This window comes from Salvelinus sp. IW2-2015, linkage group LG3 (genome assembly GCF_002910315.2).
Source record: "Salvelinus sp. IW2-2015 linkage group LG3, ASM291031v2, whole genome shotgun sequence".
Classification (NCBI taxonomy): domain Eukaryota; kingdom Metazoa; phylum Chordata; class Actinopteri; order Salmoniformes; family Salmonidae; genus Salvelinus; species Salvelinus sp. IW2-2015.
Window position 1 is genome coordinate 3,202,895 of NC_036840.1, and position 18,053 is coordinate 3,220,947.

Sequence of the window (18,053 nt, forward strand, 5' to 3'; positions counted from 1 at the left end):
TGCATGGCCCTGTGTATTTATAAACTACTCTGCATGGCCCTGTGTATTTATAAACTACTCTGCATGGCCCTGTGTATTTATAAACTACTCTGCATTACTTACTAGACTGGACCAAGTGCAGTATTTTCCCTGACTCATTCATCAGTGCTTTGACCTGGTTGTACTGTACTATACTGTACTATACTGTACTGTAGTATACTGTACCATACTGTACTATACTGTACTATACTGTACTGTACAATACTATACTATATTGTACTGTACTATACTGTACTGTAGTATACTGTAGTATACTGTACTGTATAGTGTTGGCTGATACAGTAGTTGATGGGTTGTTTCAGGTCAGACTAGATGGTACATTTTACATTGTGAGATGATCATATGTTTTATGTGCCACAATATATAATGTGGAAGTATTACAATGTATGATACACTATATTGTAGATATAAAAAATCTAGCCGAGTCAGACCATTACTGCTGTTCCAGCTGGCAGATAGGCATTATTACTTAGGTGGTTCCTTTACTTGGCGATACTTCCTCAATTCCCGACTTGGAAGATAACACACGTCTTCTAAACTTCCATGGATAGTTGCAGCTGGTTGAATTTAGAAAATTCTTCGTTATTAAATTAAATTCATTTTTTTTCCCATGATGTAATCCAACACTGCCATCTTGTCTATTTCAAATATTTTTAAATCTCATTGAGACAGATGGGTGTCCACTCCAAAGTGTCTTGTGTAATGACCGTGACTCAGAAATCAATCGTCATGTTGAATGGCACTCACCTGTCTCGATCAATGAGAAGATTTCAATTAGACAAGATGTCAGTGTACACATTGTTGTGTTACTTCAGGGAGCAAAAACTTTTAAAATTATGGAGCATTTTTTAATTCAAACAAACCACCTGCAACTATCCATGGAAGTTTAGAAACCATGCATTCATTGTCTTCCAAGTCAGGAATTGAGGAAGTATCGCCAAGTAAAGGTTGCAATAATGTCTATCAGCCAGCTGGAACAGCAGTAATGGTCTGATTAGGCAATATTTTTAATAGCTAGGTATACTATCTATTCTGTGGTCCTCCCAACATTCTCCTCCCATCCTTTCCCCTTTATCTTCTCCTCTCTTCTCTCTTCTTCTCCTCTCTTCTCCTCCTCTCTTCTCCACCTCTCTTCTTCTCCTCTCTTCTCCTCCTCTCCTCTCCTCTCTCCCTCCAGACTCAGTGGCCTAGTTAAACTGTGTTGGATTCTAGCAGCACATAGTTAATAGAGGGAAACCAGGCCTGTGGAAGTGTGAAATTCCCAATTTCAGAAGGATTATTTGTTACTCTGTGTCCGTACACACACACACACACACACTCACACCTCTTCTGCCTGCTTCGCTACATGGTTCCAGACCCAGAGAAATGTGTTGAGGAAAAACATATGATACCATCTCTTTCAGCAGGGACACAGTGGTTAGATGTGACACTGTATTTGTTAGAGGGAAAACACAGTATTTTTCATGTTRAAGTAAGTGACCTTATACAGTGACCTGGAATGTACAGTATTGGAGGAGGATAAAGTGACAMGGTATGTGGTGGGGTCCATTGACATAGGGTTGGGTTCATGCAATCAAACCAATAGCAACTTACCTTTGTTTCCACAAATAAACCCACACACGTACCCTTATCTAAAAACGTAAAGCATCTGCCTGTGAAGGGAAGCTACCTACTATTCTTATATGTGACTCACCACCTGGATTCGTTCTTATGTAGCAACATTTGAAATGGTGTATTTTACATTGGATACAAGTAGAGACTCAGAGCTACAAAATGGTATATCATACACTAAAATGTTATATCATACACTAAAATGGTATATCATACACTAAAATGGTATATCATACACTAAAATGGTATATCATACACTAAAATGGTATATCATACACTAAAATGGTATATCATACACTAAAATGGTATATCATACACTGCATTTTTGAGAAACTTTTGGAAAGTAATTCTGTTTTGAAAGTTGATAAACTTGAGAAACTTGAGAAAATGGCCTTTGATGGTATACCACTAATAACGTCAGCTAGGGAGCCAACCAGCTAACGTTAGCTAGCTAGGTAACAGTACAATTTAGCTTGAAATGAAACCACTTCCTGTCAAAATTAGAAATGTGTAATATCTGAAAATGTAGCTAGCTAACGCTAGACTATCTTACCCTTATACATCATCATGCTTGATGGACGCGTCTCCCTGTCACGGATGCCGTGCCACGGTTGCCCTTAGTTTGAAGATGTAATCCGGAGACAGGTGTTTTCTCCATTTCTTTAGCTATCATACTCTAATTCCACTGATTTCAAAACTTGATCCTCCAGAAAGTGGAGAGCAACACTTATGCAGCTCCACTAGACAATACATTTTTTTAAAGCTGCGTTCAACAGGATAACTAACACAGACTGACCAGCTCAAATAGACAGAAGCCTTCTATATGGCAGACCAATGCGAACTCCTCTCTCGACATGTCCAGCCCACTCATTATCTCATCCAGTCATGGCTAGTGGGAAGATTGCTGTCTTTTTCTGTGGCTTAACCAACAGGGCTCGTAATTTAAAAATTGTATTCATATTTACAGATGGCATACAAGTTTGTTATTAAGGCATGAAAGTTCACATGTTCAAGAAGGCATTTTGATGAACAAATACTTTTTACGTTCAAACGGCCCTCCTGTGAAGTTGTGACTTGCGACATACGCCTATTTTCCTGAATCGGGTGACATAGAGTAAATAGCACGTTCTGCAGTGACAGCAGTGCAGTGCTGTGGGGTCAGTAGTGCAGTTGCAGTGCTGTGGGGTCAGTAGTGCAGTTGCAGTGCTGTGGGGTCAGTAGTGCAGTTGCAGTACTGTGGGGTCAGTAGTGCAGTTGCAGTGCTGTGGGGTCAGTAGTGCAGTTGCAGTGCTGTGGGGTCAGTAGTGCAGTTGCAGTGCTGTGGGGTCAGTAGTGCAGTTGCNNNNAGTGCTGTGGGGTCAGTAGTGCAGTTGCAGTGCTGTGGGGTCAGTAGTGCAGTTGCAGTGCTGTGGGGTCAGTAGTGCAGTTGCAGTCCTGTGGTTGTCACTGTGTCATCATCAGTGCTACTGCTCTCTCTCTCCATCTCTCTCTCTCTCTCTCCATCTCTCTCTCTCTCTCTCTCACTTTCTCCATCTCTCTCACTCTGTCTGTGTGTGTATGTGCCAATGGTCCAGATGGCTACTCTGTCCTCCGCCATGGGCACATATGGCATCTACTGCAGTCAGACCCCCCCTACTGGGGACACTTTAACACTATGATATGATGGCCTGTTCTTGGCAGGAGGAGGGTGTCTTCTGGTCCATACTGTTGAACGACCATTAGTAGAAGATAGATGTTATTAGACAATGAAGATAGACGGGATGGAAGCATCGTGGTCCTTGGTGCTAGATAGCGTGTTTCTATTGGTCAGGTCATAGTGTGGAGGTTGGAGGACATTGGTGATTTAAGACGTAGGGTAATGTGGAGKAGAGGTTCGTGATTGTTTTGAGAAAGAACTAGAAGTCAAAGAAAAGCGGAGGATAGAGACGGAGAGACTAGGTGTGTGTGCGTCCGTGGCACTGTGTGAGTGTGTTCGTATGTATGCACCTGCATATTTGGTGTGTGAGAAAATGCGAGTGAAATCCTGCAGTGGTGTCCCTCMTCGTCACCCTTCATAAAGAATGTTTCCCTAGGCCACTGCGGCCAGGGCATGATGAGGTCATGGCGCCATCATTTGTTTTCCAGGAGCGTGTGAAGCTATTGATTGTGACACCAGGGCTGCAGGCAAATGTCGTCCATATTTACCCAGATTAATTAAACAGTCCCGCTTCCACACGTCACACTGCCTCCAGGAATACGTTAACGCTAGCTCTGTCAGTATGAACCTACATTTAAACTCTGAGCGCATTCTGTCTCCACACAAAAAGGAAATGACAATGACAGGGTATGCTAAGTAGCCTGGTTCCCAGGTCTGTTTGTGCTGAGTTGCAAACATCTGTGGTAATTGTGCATACATCTCCCTCTCTCTCTCCCTCTCTCTCTCTTTGTCCCTCTCCCTCTCTATCTCTCCTCTCTCTCTGATTAGCATAATAATTATGCTTATAATTGAAAAATAATGATTGTCATTATAAACCTGGGCAGTGCGTTTTGGCGAGACTGAAATTTAATATGGATGCCACCTTGTGTTCTCCCACATAATCAACATCTTTTGAAATATAGAGCCGTATCTCACCTGACAGTACACAAAATACAATATTAAATTGAATACAGCACCGGAGACAGAGAAGAAGATATGGCACTTTGTCAGAGCGAGAGCTATTGTGTATTAATTGTCAATAAATAGTTGAGTTATCTACATAGCTGAGTGTGTGTAGCGATAGGTACAGTGATGAGGTATGGCAAATCTCACTCGTTTGTCCACCACACAATTCACTGACTAGTGTATTTCTGTGCCTAATGGTTTTGTCCATTATCTGAGGTCTAACTCAGGTACAKTAATGCTGGGACCTATTCAGTAGAATGCAACGTTCAGATTACATTTTAAATAGGAATGTAGCATATTGATACTGAGGCAAAGACCTATTCTGCATGATAAAGAACCATGCYTGTTCTACACAATATTGAATAAGCCCTATTGAACACCCTATAGGTCTTGGTTTTTGGCAGTCTATTTGGCCTTGATTGGCTGTGTGTCTCCCCTCCTCCAGGTGATGTCATCGTGTACATCAATGACGTGTGTGTCCTGGGCACCACCCATGCCGACGTGGTCAAGCTGTTCCAGTCAGTGCCCATCGGGCAGAGCGTAACCCTGGTTCTGTGCCGTGGCTACCAGCTGCCCTACGACCCCGAGGACCCGGGCGCCAGCGCCGGCACCACCACCACCCTCCTCTCCCCCCTGGGCCTGATGGAGCAGCGCCCCCTCCTGGTCAACGGACGCTCCAACTACGACAGCTACATGGACTACATCTCGCGCACGGCACGCTTCGTCCAGGAGCACGGTGACCAACATCTCAACGCCCACCACCACCATCAACCCCCTCCGCCGCCGCACCCCGGCGACACCCACCTGGACGGCTCCTCCCTGACGCCCGGCGGGCCGCACGGCGAGGACTCGGTGTCCATGGCATCATCGGGGGCGACGCAGGCGGAGCTGCTGACGCTGACCATGGTGAAGGGGGCGGAAGGGTTCGGGTTCACCATCGCAGACAGCCCGACGGGCCAGAGGGTGAAGCAGGTGCTGGAGCCCCAGGGGTGTCCTGGTCTGTGTGAGGGGGACCTGATCGTAGACATCAACCAGCAGGGAGTGCAGGGCCTCAGTCACACCCAGGTGGTGGAGCTGCTCAAGGAGTGTGCCGTCGGAGCTGAGACCAGCCTGGTCATCCAGAGGGGTGGAGGAGGTAAGAATATGCCCGGGGCCTCGATAACCGACTGGCTACTTCCTGTCTTTCTCTCCATGTAGAAGAGCCTCTTCATATACACATCTCTCTCTCTCTGTCTCTCTCTTTCTCTTCCTGTCCCTCTCTTTCTTTCACTCTGTCTTTTTCTTTCTCTCTCTGTCTTTCTCGTTCTCTCTTCTATCAATATTATATCCTTCTCTCTCTCTTTCTCTGTATATCTTGCTCTCTCACGCTGTCTATCTCTTTCTCCTACTTTTACTCTCTATCTCTCTCTTTTCTCCTGGTGACCTGGTCCAGGTGAGTGTGTGTGTTCTGTCTGTATGTGTCCTGTCCTAAGACCACAGAAACCCATTATACAGTACGGCCGTGTTTGACTGACACACAGCTACTCTCACAGGATCTTTACTCTACTTTACTTTACTTACTGGGGAGAAAAAGTGCTTACCTTCCGTTTACTCTGAAGGACTCATGTTGTGCGTATTTAGCTTGCGCTCTTTCTTTGGCATCCGAACAGAGATTTTTTTTATTACATTTCCTGCTTGATAAAAACGCTGACTCATTTTTAAGGTTTTTCAGTTTTTCTATTTGTACTGCGAACTTTCTTTTATAAAAGTTTAATATGTGTGCAGAGTCTAGACTTTTGTGTGCAGAAAATTACAGCCAAAATAAAAAGACGGTGATGTGAGCAAGATATAAGCTTTGTTCGAACACCCTTACTAACATACTGTATACTACATACTTAGTGAGTATATACTACATTCTATTAGTTCATTTTAGTATACTGTAAACGAACAGTATCCTTTCAGTTGAGCGTACTAGCTCTTCGCCTGTCTACCGGAAGTTGATGCTGTTGCTATGCAACCTCTTGCTAGCTAGTTAGCATACAAAWGACTAGTTAGACATTTTCCGACTTTGGGTGTTCTTAAATTCAATCTGGAGTGCCAGAGTGCGCTCGTAAATTCCGAGCATTGCCAGATAGTTTGTTGTAAATCAGAGCGTTTTTCTCTAGGAGTGCACACTGGACGCTCGGGCCGAGGATTAGGGTTTATTTGAGTGTTCTGACCTTACAACGGCAGTCAAGCACCCAAACTAACGTTGGCTAGCTTGCGAGCTGCTTCCAGACACAAATGAGACCACTCTGACAATTTGACTTGCCCTAGCAGAGCTGGTTAGGCAGTTTTCATGTTATCCAGAGCGTTGGTGACTGTAACTGTGCTGCTGGCAACAATTTAATGACGTTTTTTTCCAATGGATGTTGAGCGCTCGTTAATGAATTATTCTGCAAATCGGAGTAGATAGCCAGAACGAATTTACGAAGCACCCGAATGTCCATTGAGAACGCACAACAACTATATCATTTAGCTAAGCTAAGAATGACGGGAATAATCAAGTCAATTAGCATTGGGTAGTTAGTTCGATAGACTATAGTTAATATACTGGCAAGTTTGATGTGAAAAGTAGCCAACTAACGTTAGGTAGCTAGCTAACAACATACCGGTACATACTGCTGTAATGATATGCTATGTGGTTCGTAATGACAGTGTAGCTAACAAATTGTCAGCCAACATAACATGTAAGGTAACTTATTTGAAAAGTCATTACTTTATTACTTTGGTCAACATTTTCTTAACATTTGTCATAATTAGTTAAAAGCAATGAATTTGTATCCGCTCTCGTTGTACTTTGTTGCATATTTTCCTCCATTTTCTGAAAAATCTGAAAACGATGTGAAGCCACGCCCATTTCCTGAAGAATTGCATTATGGGTCCTAAAGTACGGCAATAGTGTCCTCTGCGTGTATACTTCATATTTTGGAGAATGTAGTACGACATCCGGGAACTTTTGGCATACTAACTATATCCATACTATGACCAATAAGCATACTATATACTCAATTTCACGTCACAAATAGTATGGTTAGTATGAGTATTCGAACAGCTATAGAGTGTTGATCTGTTCTATGTGCGCTATTTCTATGCTTCCCGTTTTGTTTTTGCGTCTTTTACTTTCGGTTTTGTACACCAGCTTCAAAATACTATATTTCTGGTTATGGAAAATATATTTCATAGCAGTTTAGATGGTACAATGATTGGCTACACAATGACTGCTTGTTTTGTCACATAAAATGAAATAAGGCGAATTACTAGAATTTTTGCAACCAGGAAATGGTGGAGCGATTTCTGCATATTGCACCTTTTTAAGATTTTATATGGAACCCAATATTACTACCGTCACGTATTCAAGTCAGAAAAATCTGACTTTCTTCTCTAAGGTTGCAAACCTTTACTTGATGGACCTTGTWTAATGTGATGTCAGTATGGTTTTGTATCATTCAGGGGAGAAAGAGCGATCTCATGGAGGAGAGAGGGAGTGATCCCGTCCACTAGTATCTCTAGGAGGTGGAGATTTTATTGATTGAATTTCCTGCTTGATAAAAATGCTGACTCATTTTCAAGGTATCTGTTTTCTATTTGCTCTGCGACCTTTCTTTTAGAAAGTATGTAAGACTTTTGTGTGCAGAGAATTACAGTGTGAAATAAATAGACAATGACGTGAGCAGGATATAGAATGTTAACAAGCCACCGCTAGTTGCTAATTTGCGCTATAGTGCTTTTATTTCCGTCTTGTTTGTCTGAGAGAAAAGCCTGCTAACAGACAACATGTAACAGGCCAGCCATCTTTATCTGAGTCATACTATGATTCTCCTCTTGTTTCCTCAAGGATGATTGGAGTGTTGTATTGTATAGATGATCACATCAGATAGATCAGTTATATAAAAGCTATACCTATACAGGTACATTACTTGAGCTAGAATTGGGGTAGGAAATCTGTTAAAATTGTATAAGGAACTCAATGTCACTGGTCAAAGTCAGAAAAATCTMACTTTCTAATAAAAGGTAGAAAACATCTACTTGATGGACCTTGTTTAATGTGATGTCAGTATCATTTTGTATCATTCAGGGGAGAGAGAGAGAGAGATCCCATCCACTGTAGAGGTTAATAGATAGCAGGACATGAGTTGTAGTTAAGCCTGCTGTGATCAGGAAGCTCCCATTAATCCTCCTGCCCTATTGAAGTGTGATTGCAATAATGCCCAACAATGACTCAGCCATTACACATTACACTGAGAAACAGAAATTATTAGCCCCCTGCCCACCGCTACCACTTTGGCTGGAGATTCTGTCACAAACAAAAAWTTTCTTCCATTAGGATTTTTTCAGTGATTGAATTGGAATTTCAATTCACCTCATGTCCTAACTTGAACTGAATTGGAATGGAAATGACCTCAACCCCTCTAGGCAATAGCTCACGCTCCCTCCGGCTCCCACATCTTAACTTCTGTTGCTTCGGGTGAAAACAGAAAAAAATCTTTCCATCCCTCCAATCCAATCAGGGATGAGAGCTTCTAGCGTTTAGCCAGCGCATACGGCCCTAATAAAACTGTCACCATTCCATTGTAATGATGTTCCAGCTCTTAATGCCCAGCGATTTGGCTGGGCTGTCAGGGAACTGGACCCGGGCCATACATTCTAATTAAAATGGCCCCTGTCTCGGTCCCTGAGGACCTGTGCCTCACTCAACTCACTGCCCAGAGAGAGGAGTAAGAGGTGATCGCAATGTCTGTCTGTCACCACATTACACACAACTAGCAAACACGTCCTCTCTTCTCATTGACTCTCAAATGCCTTGTTTGTGTCATGGCACATACCACAGACACGACACACAACACACAGACACACACACATACACACAGCTCATGTATTGGTAAACACTCTCAAACTGAGAGAGAGAGCAGAGGGAGCTAGCTAACTAAGTTGATTATGCATTGGCTCTGTCCGTTGTGCAGCAGTGTGTGTATGAGAGTGTGTGTGTGTGTGGGGCCAGATGGTTGTGTGGCTAGCACTGGCATGCGGCTCATCTAATGACAGGTCAGACGGCTTCCAACGTGTCTACAGTCTACCACCTCCCAGCCTCACAACACACTGAGACAGCACCATCTGGTGGATGTGTTTAGTACTGACACCCTCTGTCACCAGAGGGGGAAGCTGTGACAACCTTCTTATTAAATGCTCATCTCTTTCACACACACACACTCATGATTTCTTGTCCGTGTAGAGCCTCGCGGCGCTGTTGTGGCTCTTTTATGGYGGGTTGCCGTGCCAACCCCTCCATTAAAGGCAGAGACAGCGTTAGTGAGATCCTAAATGATCAGTGGGGGCTGAGTTACCTCACAGCAGCTCTGTCTGTCAGGGGATGGCCACAGGCCTCACTAACTAKGATGAGGGAGAGCTCTTATCTCTAGGAGCTATTGACTATTGAGATGTATGATTTTAGAGAGGGCCCAGCACTCTGTGCGTGTGCCTGCTTACTTGTGTGCGATTGCGTGCGTGCGTTTGTTTGTTTATGATGTAGCCCGATTGCACGTTGTCATGGTCACCAGTACTCAACGGATGAGCGTTGCCGTGAAAGTTGCAACCACTGTCACTGTGTGAAGGCTTCATTGAATGTGTCTTTTTGTTTACACCATGTCTCCACAAATATTATAGTATTTGAAGTGGCGTTAGTGATCATCATTGCTAAATGGTAGCAGAAACACATATATTAGCTGTAAATACACTGTGGATGTAATGTCTGTGTTTACACCGTGCCTCTAGCCCATAGCTTTCTACTGTTCATGTCATATAGTTGTTCATTATTGCTTCATGGTTTGCTACTTCATAACTACCTTATGACAGCTAAATTGATGTTATCAGTGCAGTCACTTGAGCTTGCAATGTGAATGTGTGTGTGTGGTTGTGTGTGTGTGCACCCATGTGTATGTCTTCACTTTTATTGGTATCAATTCCCATAACGCTCATCRTCAGGAATGGAGGAGGTCCACACCGTTTACTCTCTCCTCCATGGATCAGAAACGGACTCACTTACCATCCCTAACATCCAGTGAATTACGCGGGATCACTTTCGAACGGTCCTGCTCTCCTAATAAAGTTAAGATATTCAGCCATCCCTTCAACTCCCCGCTGACTCCTGGCCTGTTTCTGCCAATACAAATAGCCGCCGTGCCTCTCATCAGCGCCACTAATTAGCGAGTGTGCTACAGACACCGTCATTAAGGCCCATCTACACCATTACCCAAGCTGCCTTCACCATAACACTAATTGGAGGATTTCAGACATGTCCGTTTAGTGTGCCTCGACGTGGCAGGATTGTGAAGTTCACATACGTTCGCCCACCCATGCTTACCCATCAGCAGAAACCCATATGTATACATACACAGTACACACATACTCATACACCCATACATGGTCAATAGCTGTTTGCTGGTCACTGAGGTTTTCTCTTGACGGATGCTGCCAGTGTGTTAGTCATTCTAGTCTTTCTTGCTCACTTGGCCTGTCCTGTTCCCTCCTGTTCCCTCCTAATGCTCTTTAAGGTGGCTATATCTTCCTCCGGGCTGAACCAGAGATGACTATCACAACAAAGAGAGAAGGAGAGAGAGCGAGATCGAGAGAAGGGAGGGATGGAGAGTCTTTGAATCAATGAGCGCCGCCCAGCAACACAGGGATTATTCAGCACACAGCCAGACAGTGATTCATTGGCTAACAGCAAGAGGCCCTAGAGCAGGCTGCCTGCCAAACCAGACAGTGCTGAACAGCAACAGCCATGTTCACAGCTCTGTCTCCACTAACATGCACCATGCAGACCTGAGCCAATCCAGAACTGCCCTGTGCCGCTGCAGGAATCCTTGGCCAATCAGAATGGCCCTAGGAGAGAGGAACAGGAAGAGAGAGGGAGGTGGAAGAGACATTCAAATGKCTTATGGGTGAGCAGACAGGTCAGATCCCAGCGGGAATAGAAGAGGTTAAACACATTTACTAGGGTTGAGTGGTGCTAAGATCACTTTCATTGAGTCAGGGGTTAAGGCTTCACAAAAGTGTGTTGGGAGTCTAAGTAGGGTGCTTAACCTGGATCGGCTCAATGGCTCCATTGACGAAACTAAGCCCTTTTATTTGGAGTGTGTTTAAAGCATGCGATTAAAGTGTGATTGTATTATACAAGTAGTAGGGATAAAGAAATGATTGTTGTGAGCTGTAATGTGGATTGAAGCATGGAGTTTTCTCTCTGCACATCATTTCTACTGTTCCTCAGCTGGATGTGTGTTGGTATTGAACACGTGAGTGAACATGGAACCAGCATGCAACAAAATCAATTTTCATGCGGCAGATATTATTTAAAGTAGCTAACCGTCCCTGTGGGCTTTATGTATATTCATAAGCTATGCAAGATTCCATCAAATCGTAGTGTTATCCAAATCTAATTTAAATAATGACATGGCCTGCTGTTAGCCTGGCGGTGTGATATTATAGTGTTCTTCACAGTTGTGAGTGTGCGTGTGCACATGCATGTCTGTACGTGTGTGCAGGTGTGTCGTGTTGGAAATATCTACATAGGGTCTCGTATGGCTATGATTCAATCAACTCATTAACTGTACAGGGGCAGCACTAAGTCCCATTAGTATGTTACTGATTCATTTAGCATACAGCTCTTTCGTCGTAGACAGAAAATATGTCAGCCCTCTCACTCTCACTGACAGTCACACTTTACATCAGAGCTATTTATAATTTTTCTTCTAATCAGGAAGTGATTCAAACCTCAGCCAGCCAATCAATTAATCAAGGTAGAAAAGAAAGTCTGCAGTACTTCAGCCCTCAAGCCCCCAAATTCAATATCCCTTCCTTACATACAGTATACACTACCTGATATCCTGAGGGGCATTAGGACCATGGGTAGGCCCAGTTGTTCAGTGCTCCACCGAGGTCATCGATTAGTTGCCACAGGAAACTGCAGTTGGTCAGCATGGTCTCATTGGAGCAGAAGAGTCACCGTAAAACTGGTGGTCCTGTCCCGCTGCTCTAACATGGTCCTGTCCCACTGCTCTAACATTGTCCTGTCCCACTGCTCTAACATTGTCCTGTCCCACTGCTCTAACATGGTCCTGTCCCACTGCTCTAACATGGTCCTGTCCCACTGCTCTTACATGGTCCTGTCCCACTGCCTCTTACATGTTCCTGTCCCACTGCTCTTACATGGTCCTGTCCCACTGCTCTAACATGGTCCTGTCCCACTGCTCTTACATGGTCCTGTCCCTTACATGGTCCTGTCCCAATGCTCTTACATTGTCCTGTCCCATTTCTCTTGCATGGTCCTGTCCCACTGCTCTTACATGGTCCTGTCCCACTTCTCTTACATGGTCTTGTCCCAATCATCTTCCATGGTCCTGTCCCACTGCTCTAACATGGTCCGGTCCCACTGCTTTTACATGATCCTGTCCCAATGCTCTTACATTGTCCTGTCCCACTTCTCTTACATCGTCTTGTCCCAATCATCTTCCATGGTCCTGTCCCACTGCTCTAACATGACCCTGTCCCACTGCTCTTACATGGTCCTGTCCCATTGCTCTGTGACAAATGATTCACTTCAGACACCTCTACTCTGTCAGATCTCCAGGTGGAATGTCATCATTGCAAGTGTTACATACTATGAGTACTGTAGGCTAATGATAACGGGACCTGTCATGGTTAACTTGCAGATGTAGCACTAGCTCAGATCCCTGCACTATCTGAACTATAAAATTGGTTCTACTGTACCAGGCAAACTAAATGAAATGCAGCTCARGTATTAGAACATATTTGACTCAGTAATGTTCTCTGCTATGGGGTCTCACAGGAACAGAGGCAAGAGTCTGTCACTCAATACATCTCAGTGCTGATCTACCATAGGAAAGGGCATCACTGACATCTCTGTCTAACCAAGCACCTATGCCTGAGTTAACAATGAATGGATTTACCCTGTGGAGTACCCTCCATGAGGGTTGTAGCTCTGCCTTTCCCAGGGAACACAGGTTGTTCTGTCTTGAAGTAATGCCGGTTGATAGCAGGTCATCCTAAGAGCACTCGTAATGATTGACCTTGTTTTGAGAAAGTGAAGAGAGTCAGTTTTCATTAAAAAACAGGCCTGCAGTCTGAACGCTCTCTCATGTGTCACCCAGTAATGTGGATTCTTTATCATCTTTATATATGTTGTGCCTGTGCTGATAGAGCTGTCCAAAAAATTAATTGGATTTGAGAATTGTTAAAGTCGTTCCTGATAAGCTGCTGTAATTTCCCCCCCATCTATAAAAATCTTTATTCTAGCCGTGGATCTGTGCAAGGCAAGCTCCAGTCAGATTGATGACTCACTGAGAGAGAATGATAGTTTGCAAACATGTCTTCTCTGTCGCTGCATCTCTCTCCCTTCCTCCCTCCTCTACACCCCCTCTCTTTCGTTGATCACTTTCCATTTCTGCTGTGCCACTCGTTGGTGATGGAGGGCATGTTTACGGTGTGATTGCGCCCTTAAAATGAGACTAGCGYTGGGAAGCCTCCTGGCATGTAAGGCAGGCAGCCACTCGCTAATTCGATCCTCGACGATTTGCATCCACTCGTTCTGTTCCTGGAGAGGGTGAAAATTGAATTGAGAAGACAGACAGTCTGTTTGTTTGTTGTTTTTTACGTTCCTCCCTGTTTCTCCGGGGGCCGATGTGGAGTGAATAGTTTGGGCCGTATGTGTTATGAAGCTGGGTCTTTTGATGTGAGACTGCTGCTTTGCGTTGCATAGCTCTGAGTGTGAACACCGGCGGTGGTGAGTACCGCTGGAAGTCCTGCATTCTGTTACACTCTGTTTGTTGTGATCATGTGTTCTAGGCTGAAGTAGATTGTGGAATGTTGTGATTTGCTGAGTAAATGTTGGCTGGGCCTTTTTAGATGACAGTGGTGGTGGGTAAGGACTCACCCTTCCTTTTTGGTGTTTGCAGATCTGAAGGATCTGGACAGATATAAGTGTAGTGGTGGAGCTTCCAACATATTATTTACAGCTTACAGATGGGTGTATGTTAGTGCTCAGGGGAGAGGTATAGGGAGCGAAGTGGGTTCTGTTTTCCCATTGAAAACACATGACCTACTCATAACACAGCCAAGTCATTCACACTACCCTCCGGCCAAAATCATCCCAAAACTTTGCACATTCACACAGCGCCTCTGGTATGCCTTCAATCAATGAACGAAAGTCACAATCCATGTTGATATATTAGAAGTGGAGACCTTTAACTGGAATATGAATATTTACCCGAGAAATAGTTGGAGCCTCTGGTCTGGCAGAATGTGGTCCAAACACAGTGGTGTTGTGATATGCCATCACCCCACACACATGCTGTGACTGTTGANTGGGAAGCCTCCTGGCATGTAAGGCAGGCAGCCACTCGCTAATTCGATCCTCGACGATTTGCATCCACTCGTTCTGTTCCTGGAGAGGGTGAAAATTGAATTGAGAAGACAGACAGTCTGTTTGTTTGTTGTTTTTTACGTTCCTCCCTGTTTCTCCGGGGGCCGATGTGGAGTGAATAGTTTGGGCCGTATGTGTTATGAAGCTGGGTCTTTTGATGTGAGACTGCTGCTTTGCGTTGCATAGCTCTGAGTGTGAACACCGGCGGTGGTGAGTACCGCTGGAAGTCCTGCATTCTGTTACACTCTGTTTGTTGTGATCATGTGTTCTAGGCTGAAGTAGATTGTGGAATGTTGTGATTTGCTGAGTAAATGTTGGCTGGGCCTTTTTAGATGACAGTGGTGGTGGGTAAGGACTCACCCTTCCTTTTTGGTGTTTGCAGATCTGAAGGATCTGGACAGATATAAGTGTAGTGGTGGAGCTTCCAACATATTATTTACAGCTTACAGATGGGTGTATGTTAGTGCTCAGGGGAGAGGTATAGGGAGCGAAGTGGGTTCTGTTTTCCCATTGAAAACACATGACCTACTCATAACACAGCCAAGTCATTCACACTACCCTCCGGCCAAAATCATCCCAAAACTTTGCACATTCACACAGCGCCTCTGGTATGCCTTCAATCAATGAACGAAAGTCACAATCCATGTTGATATATTAGAAGTGGAGACCTTTAACTGGAATATGAATATTTACCCGAGAAATAGTTGGAGCCTCTGGTCTGGCAGAATGTGGTCCAAACACAGTGGTGTTGTGATATGCCATCACCCCACACACATGCTGTGACTGTTGACACTACAGTTCCCTGAATGATTCAATCCAAGGCAGAGGTCCATGCTACTGCTAGCAAATGATGTAATTAAGTGCATGCAATGACTTCCTAAAATCACACAATTACAGGACCTACACAGCTCTGTACACTGTAGTGCAGTGAGATTCGAAGTCGGGGTCGGGGGAACTGTAGTAGTAGGGGTTGCAAAATAAAAATATATGTATAATTATTTTTGGAAACAAAAATTTGAGGACAAGATGGTACAATATACAAACGTTAATTGGTTTCTTTTCATTTTGATAAGAGAAGAAAATGTAATGCATTGAAGGTTATTTGTTGATGTAAAAATCAAAATGTACCGATTTCAAAGTTGTGTCATTAGACTTGGGCTGGGGCGGGGTCGCGAGAAATTCTTCAGGGAAAAAATGGGGTCCCCGGAAATTTGGCCTGAAAACATGGGGTCCCCGCTGAAACAGTTTGAATACCACGGCTGTAGTGTATATCTTGTATTGTATCAAATCTGCCAGTCTAACATGGAAACTTACTGTGTAGGTTATATTTGTCTGTGGAAAATAGTTCCTCCTGTGTTGAATGGTGAAGCCTCATCACCTATCGAATCATTCTCATCACTTCAATCCAACTTTAGAGTCAGGGGCGCGTTTAGGGTTTTCTAAGGTTATGACCTATTCTACTTCTGTGAGAATCCCATTTGATTCTTTATCAGACCGTCACCTCTGGTGTTTCCCCCAAGCGTTGTCCCTGTAAGGCAAATTAAATGACAGAGAATTCTGTTATAAGATCACGCCTGGATGTTTATCCAAATATTGGTAAAGGCTTCCCCAATATGATCCCCGATCAATTATTTGGGATGATTTAGCAACACATACGGTAATGTGTATATATACATTGAGTATAACAAACATTAGTAACACCTTCCTAACATTGAGTTGCACCCCCCCCCGCCCTTTTACCCTCAGAACAGCCTCACTTTGTCGGGGCATGGACTCTACAAGGTGTTGAAAGCGTTCCACAGGGATGCTGGCCCACGTTGACTCCAATGCTTGCCACAGTTGTGTCAAGTTGACTGGATTTCCTTTGGGCGGTGGACCATTCTTGATACACACGAGATACTGTTGAGCGTGAAAAACCCAGCAATAGTTCAGTTCTTGACACAAACCGGTGCACCTGGCACCTACTACCATACCCAGTTCAGAACGTACTAACGTTTTGTGTCTTGCCCATTCCCCGTCTGAATGGMAMACTTACACCATCCATATCTCAGTTGTCTCAAGGCCAAAAATCCTTATTTCACCTGTTACCTCTCCTTCGTCTACACTGGTTAAAGCGGATTTAACAAGTGACATCAAATAGGGATCATAGCTTGCACCTGGACTCACCTGGTCAGTCTATGTGATGGAAAGAGCAGGTGTTCTTCATGTGTTGTGCACTGTGGTGGTGGCAGTTTTCAACTTCCCCTTGGCTTGGAGACCAACGCTACTGTAAGATCCTCTCTGACCCATTGTCTTTCTGGTGCTTCAAGAATCTGCTTCTCAAGGACATTGCATCGCACCACTTGGGGTGGGATTATTTTGCAGCCCTCTCATTGCTTTTCGTGCAAATCTGTCATCTTTCCATTGGTTTCTTAATGTTTTATTCCATTTAAGTTTTGTTATCTTTCCTTAGTTCATGGAGTAGCCCTCAGACACAGACAGACCAGCTCAGACCTAATGTAATGGCTGCCACTACTCTCTAGGCTAAACATTGTTGTTTTCTCACTATTGCAGGTCACTATTCACCCTGGAAGACCCCTAAACAGGTAAAATGCATTGTCTTCCGAGCCTCAGCTCTCCCATTAATTCTAATTGACTCATTTAGTTAACAAAATGGCTGCACTGTGCATATATGTTGGAGCTGCTCTGATTGACTTTACTACATAACCTTAAATCTATATCTTCTGAACTTTGGCTGCAGTCTTGCTGCTGTTTAGCTGAGAATGACTACTCTATTCTATTCCCTTCCCTTATACTAACTGTAGTGCTGTTGTCGTGTCTCGGCTGCTGCTGTATCCTGGCCTTGAGTTGGACCCTTCCTCTTGCCATCACATGCAGAGGAAAGGGTTAAGTGGCCCACTCATAGATATAGAATTACTAGACTCGTCATACCGCAAGCCAGATGGGCCATGATCTAAATAAATCTTGATGGTCATTCTATGTGGTGTATGTCTATGCACATGACAGTCTACGTCTATGCAAACTACTAGACCAGGTGCTCTTCTAGTAATGCTATATCTATGGTCCAGACTCTGGGTTGGCATGGTCCCCTCAACATTCCATCCTTCTCTCAGCTCCTCTGTATCCCTGAAATAGAGGAGAGTGAGAGAACCCTTTTCTAACAGTCATACTGAGAAATGATCACTCATCCATTCTTCCCTTCTTCCTTCATCTCCAGGCTGCTATTGATCTGCTACTAACTTCGCTATCTTTCCTGATATTCTTTTTGTCATATCTATGTTTTCTCGGATGTCATATATGTCAGAC

General features: G+C 44.1%; 1 protein-coding gene across 1 annotated transcript in view; it reads left to right on the top strand.

Annotated features, from left to right (window-relative positions):
• The window catches only part of LOC111955712 (membrane-associated guanylate kinase, WW and PDZ domain-containing protein 2-like), a 43,450-nt gene that overhangs the window by 1,246 nt on the left and 24,151 nt on the right, over positions 1 to 18,053 (top strand). Inside the window, exons 2-3 of the mRNA XM_070433912.1 lie at positions 4,737 to 5,426; positions 17,301 to 17,332. Coding sequence (XP_070290013.1) covers positions 4,737 to 5,426; positions 17,301 to 17,332 — 722 coding nt within the window. The remainder of the gene's footprint in view (positions 1 to 4,736; positions 5,427 to 17,300; positions 17,333 to 18,053) is intronic.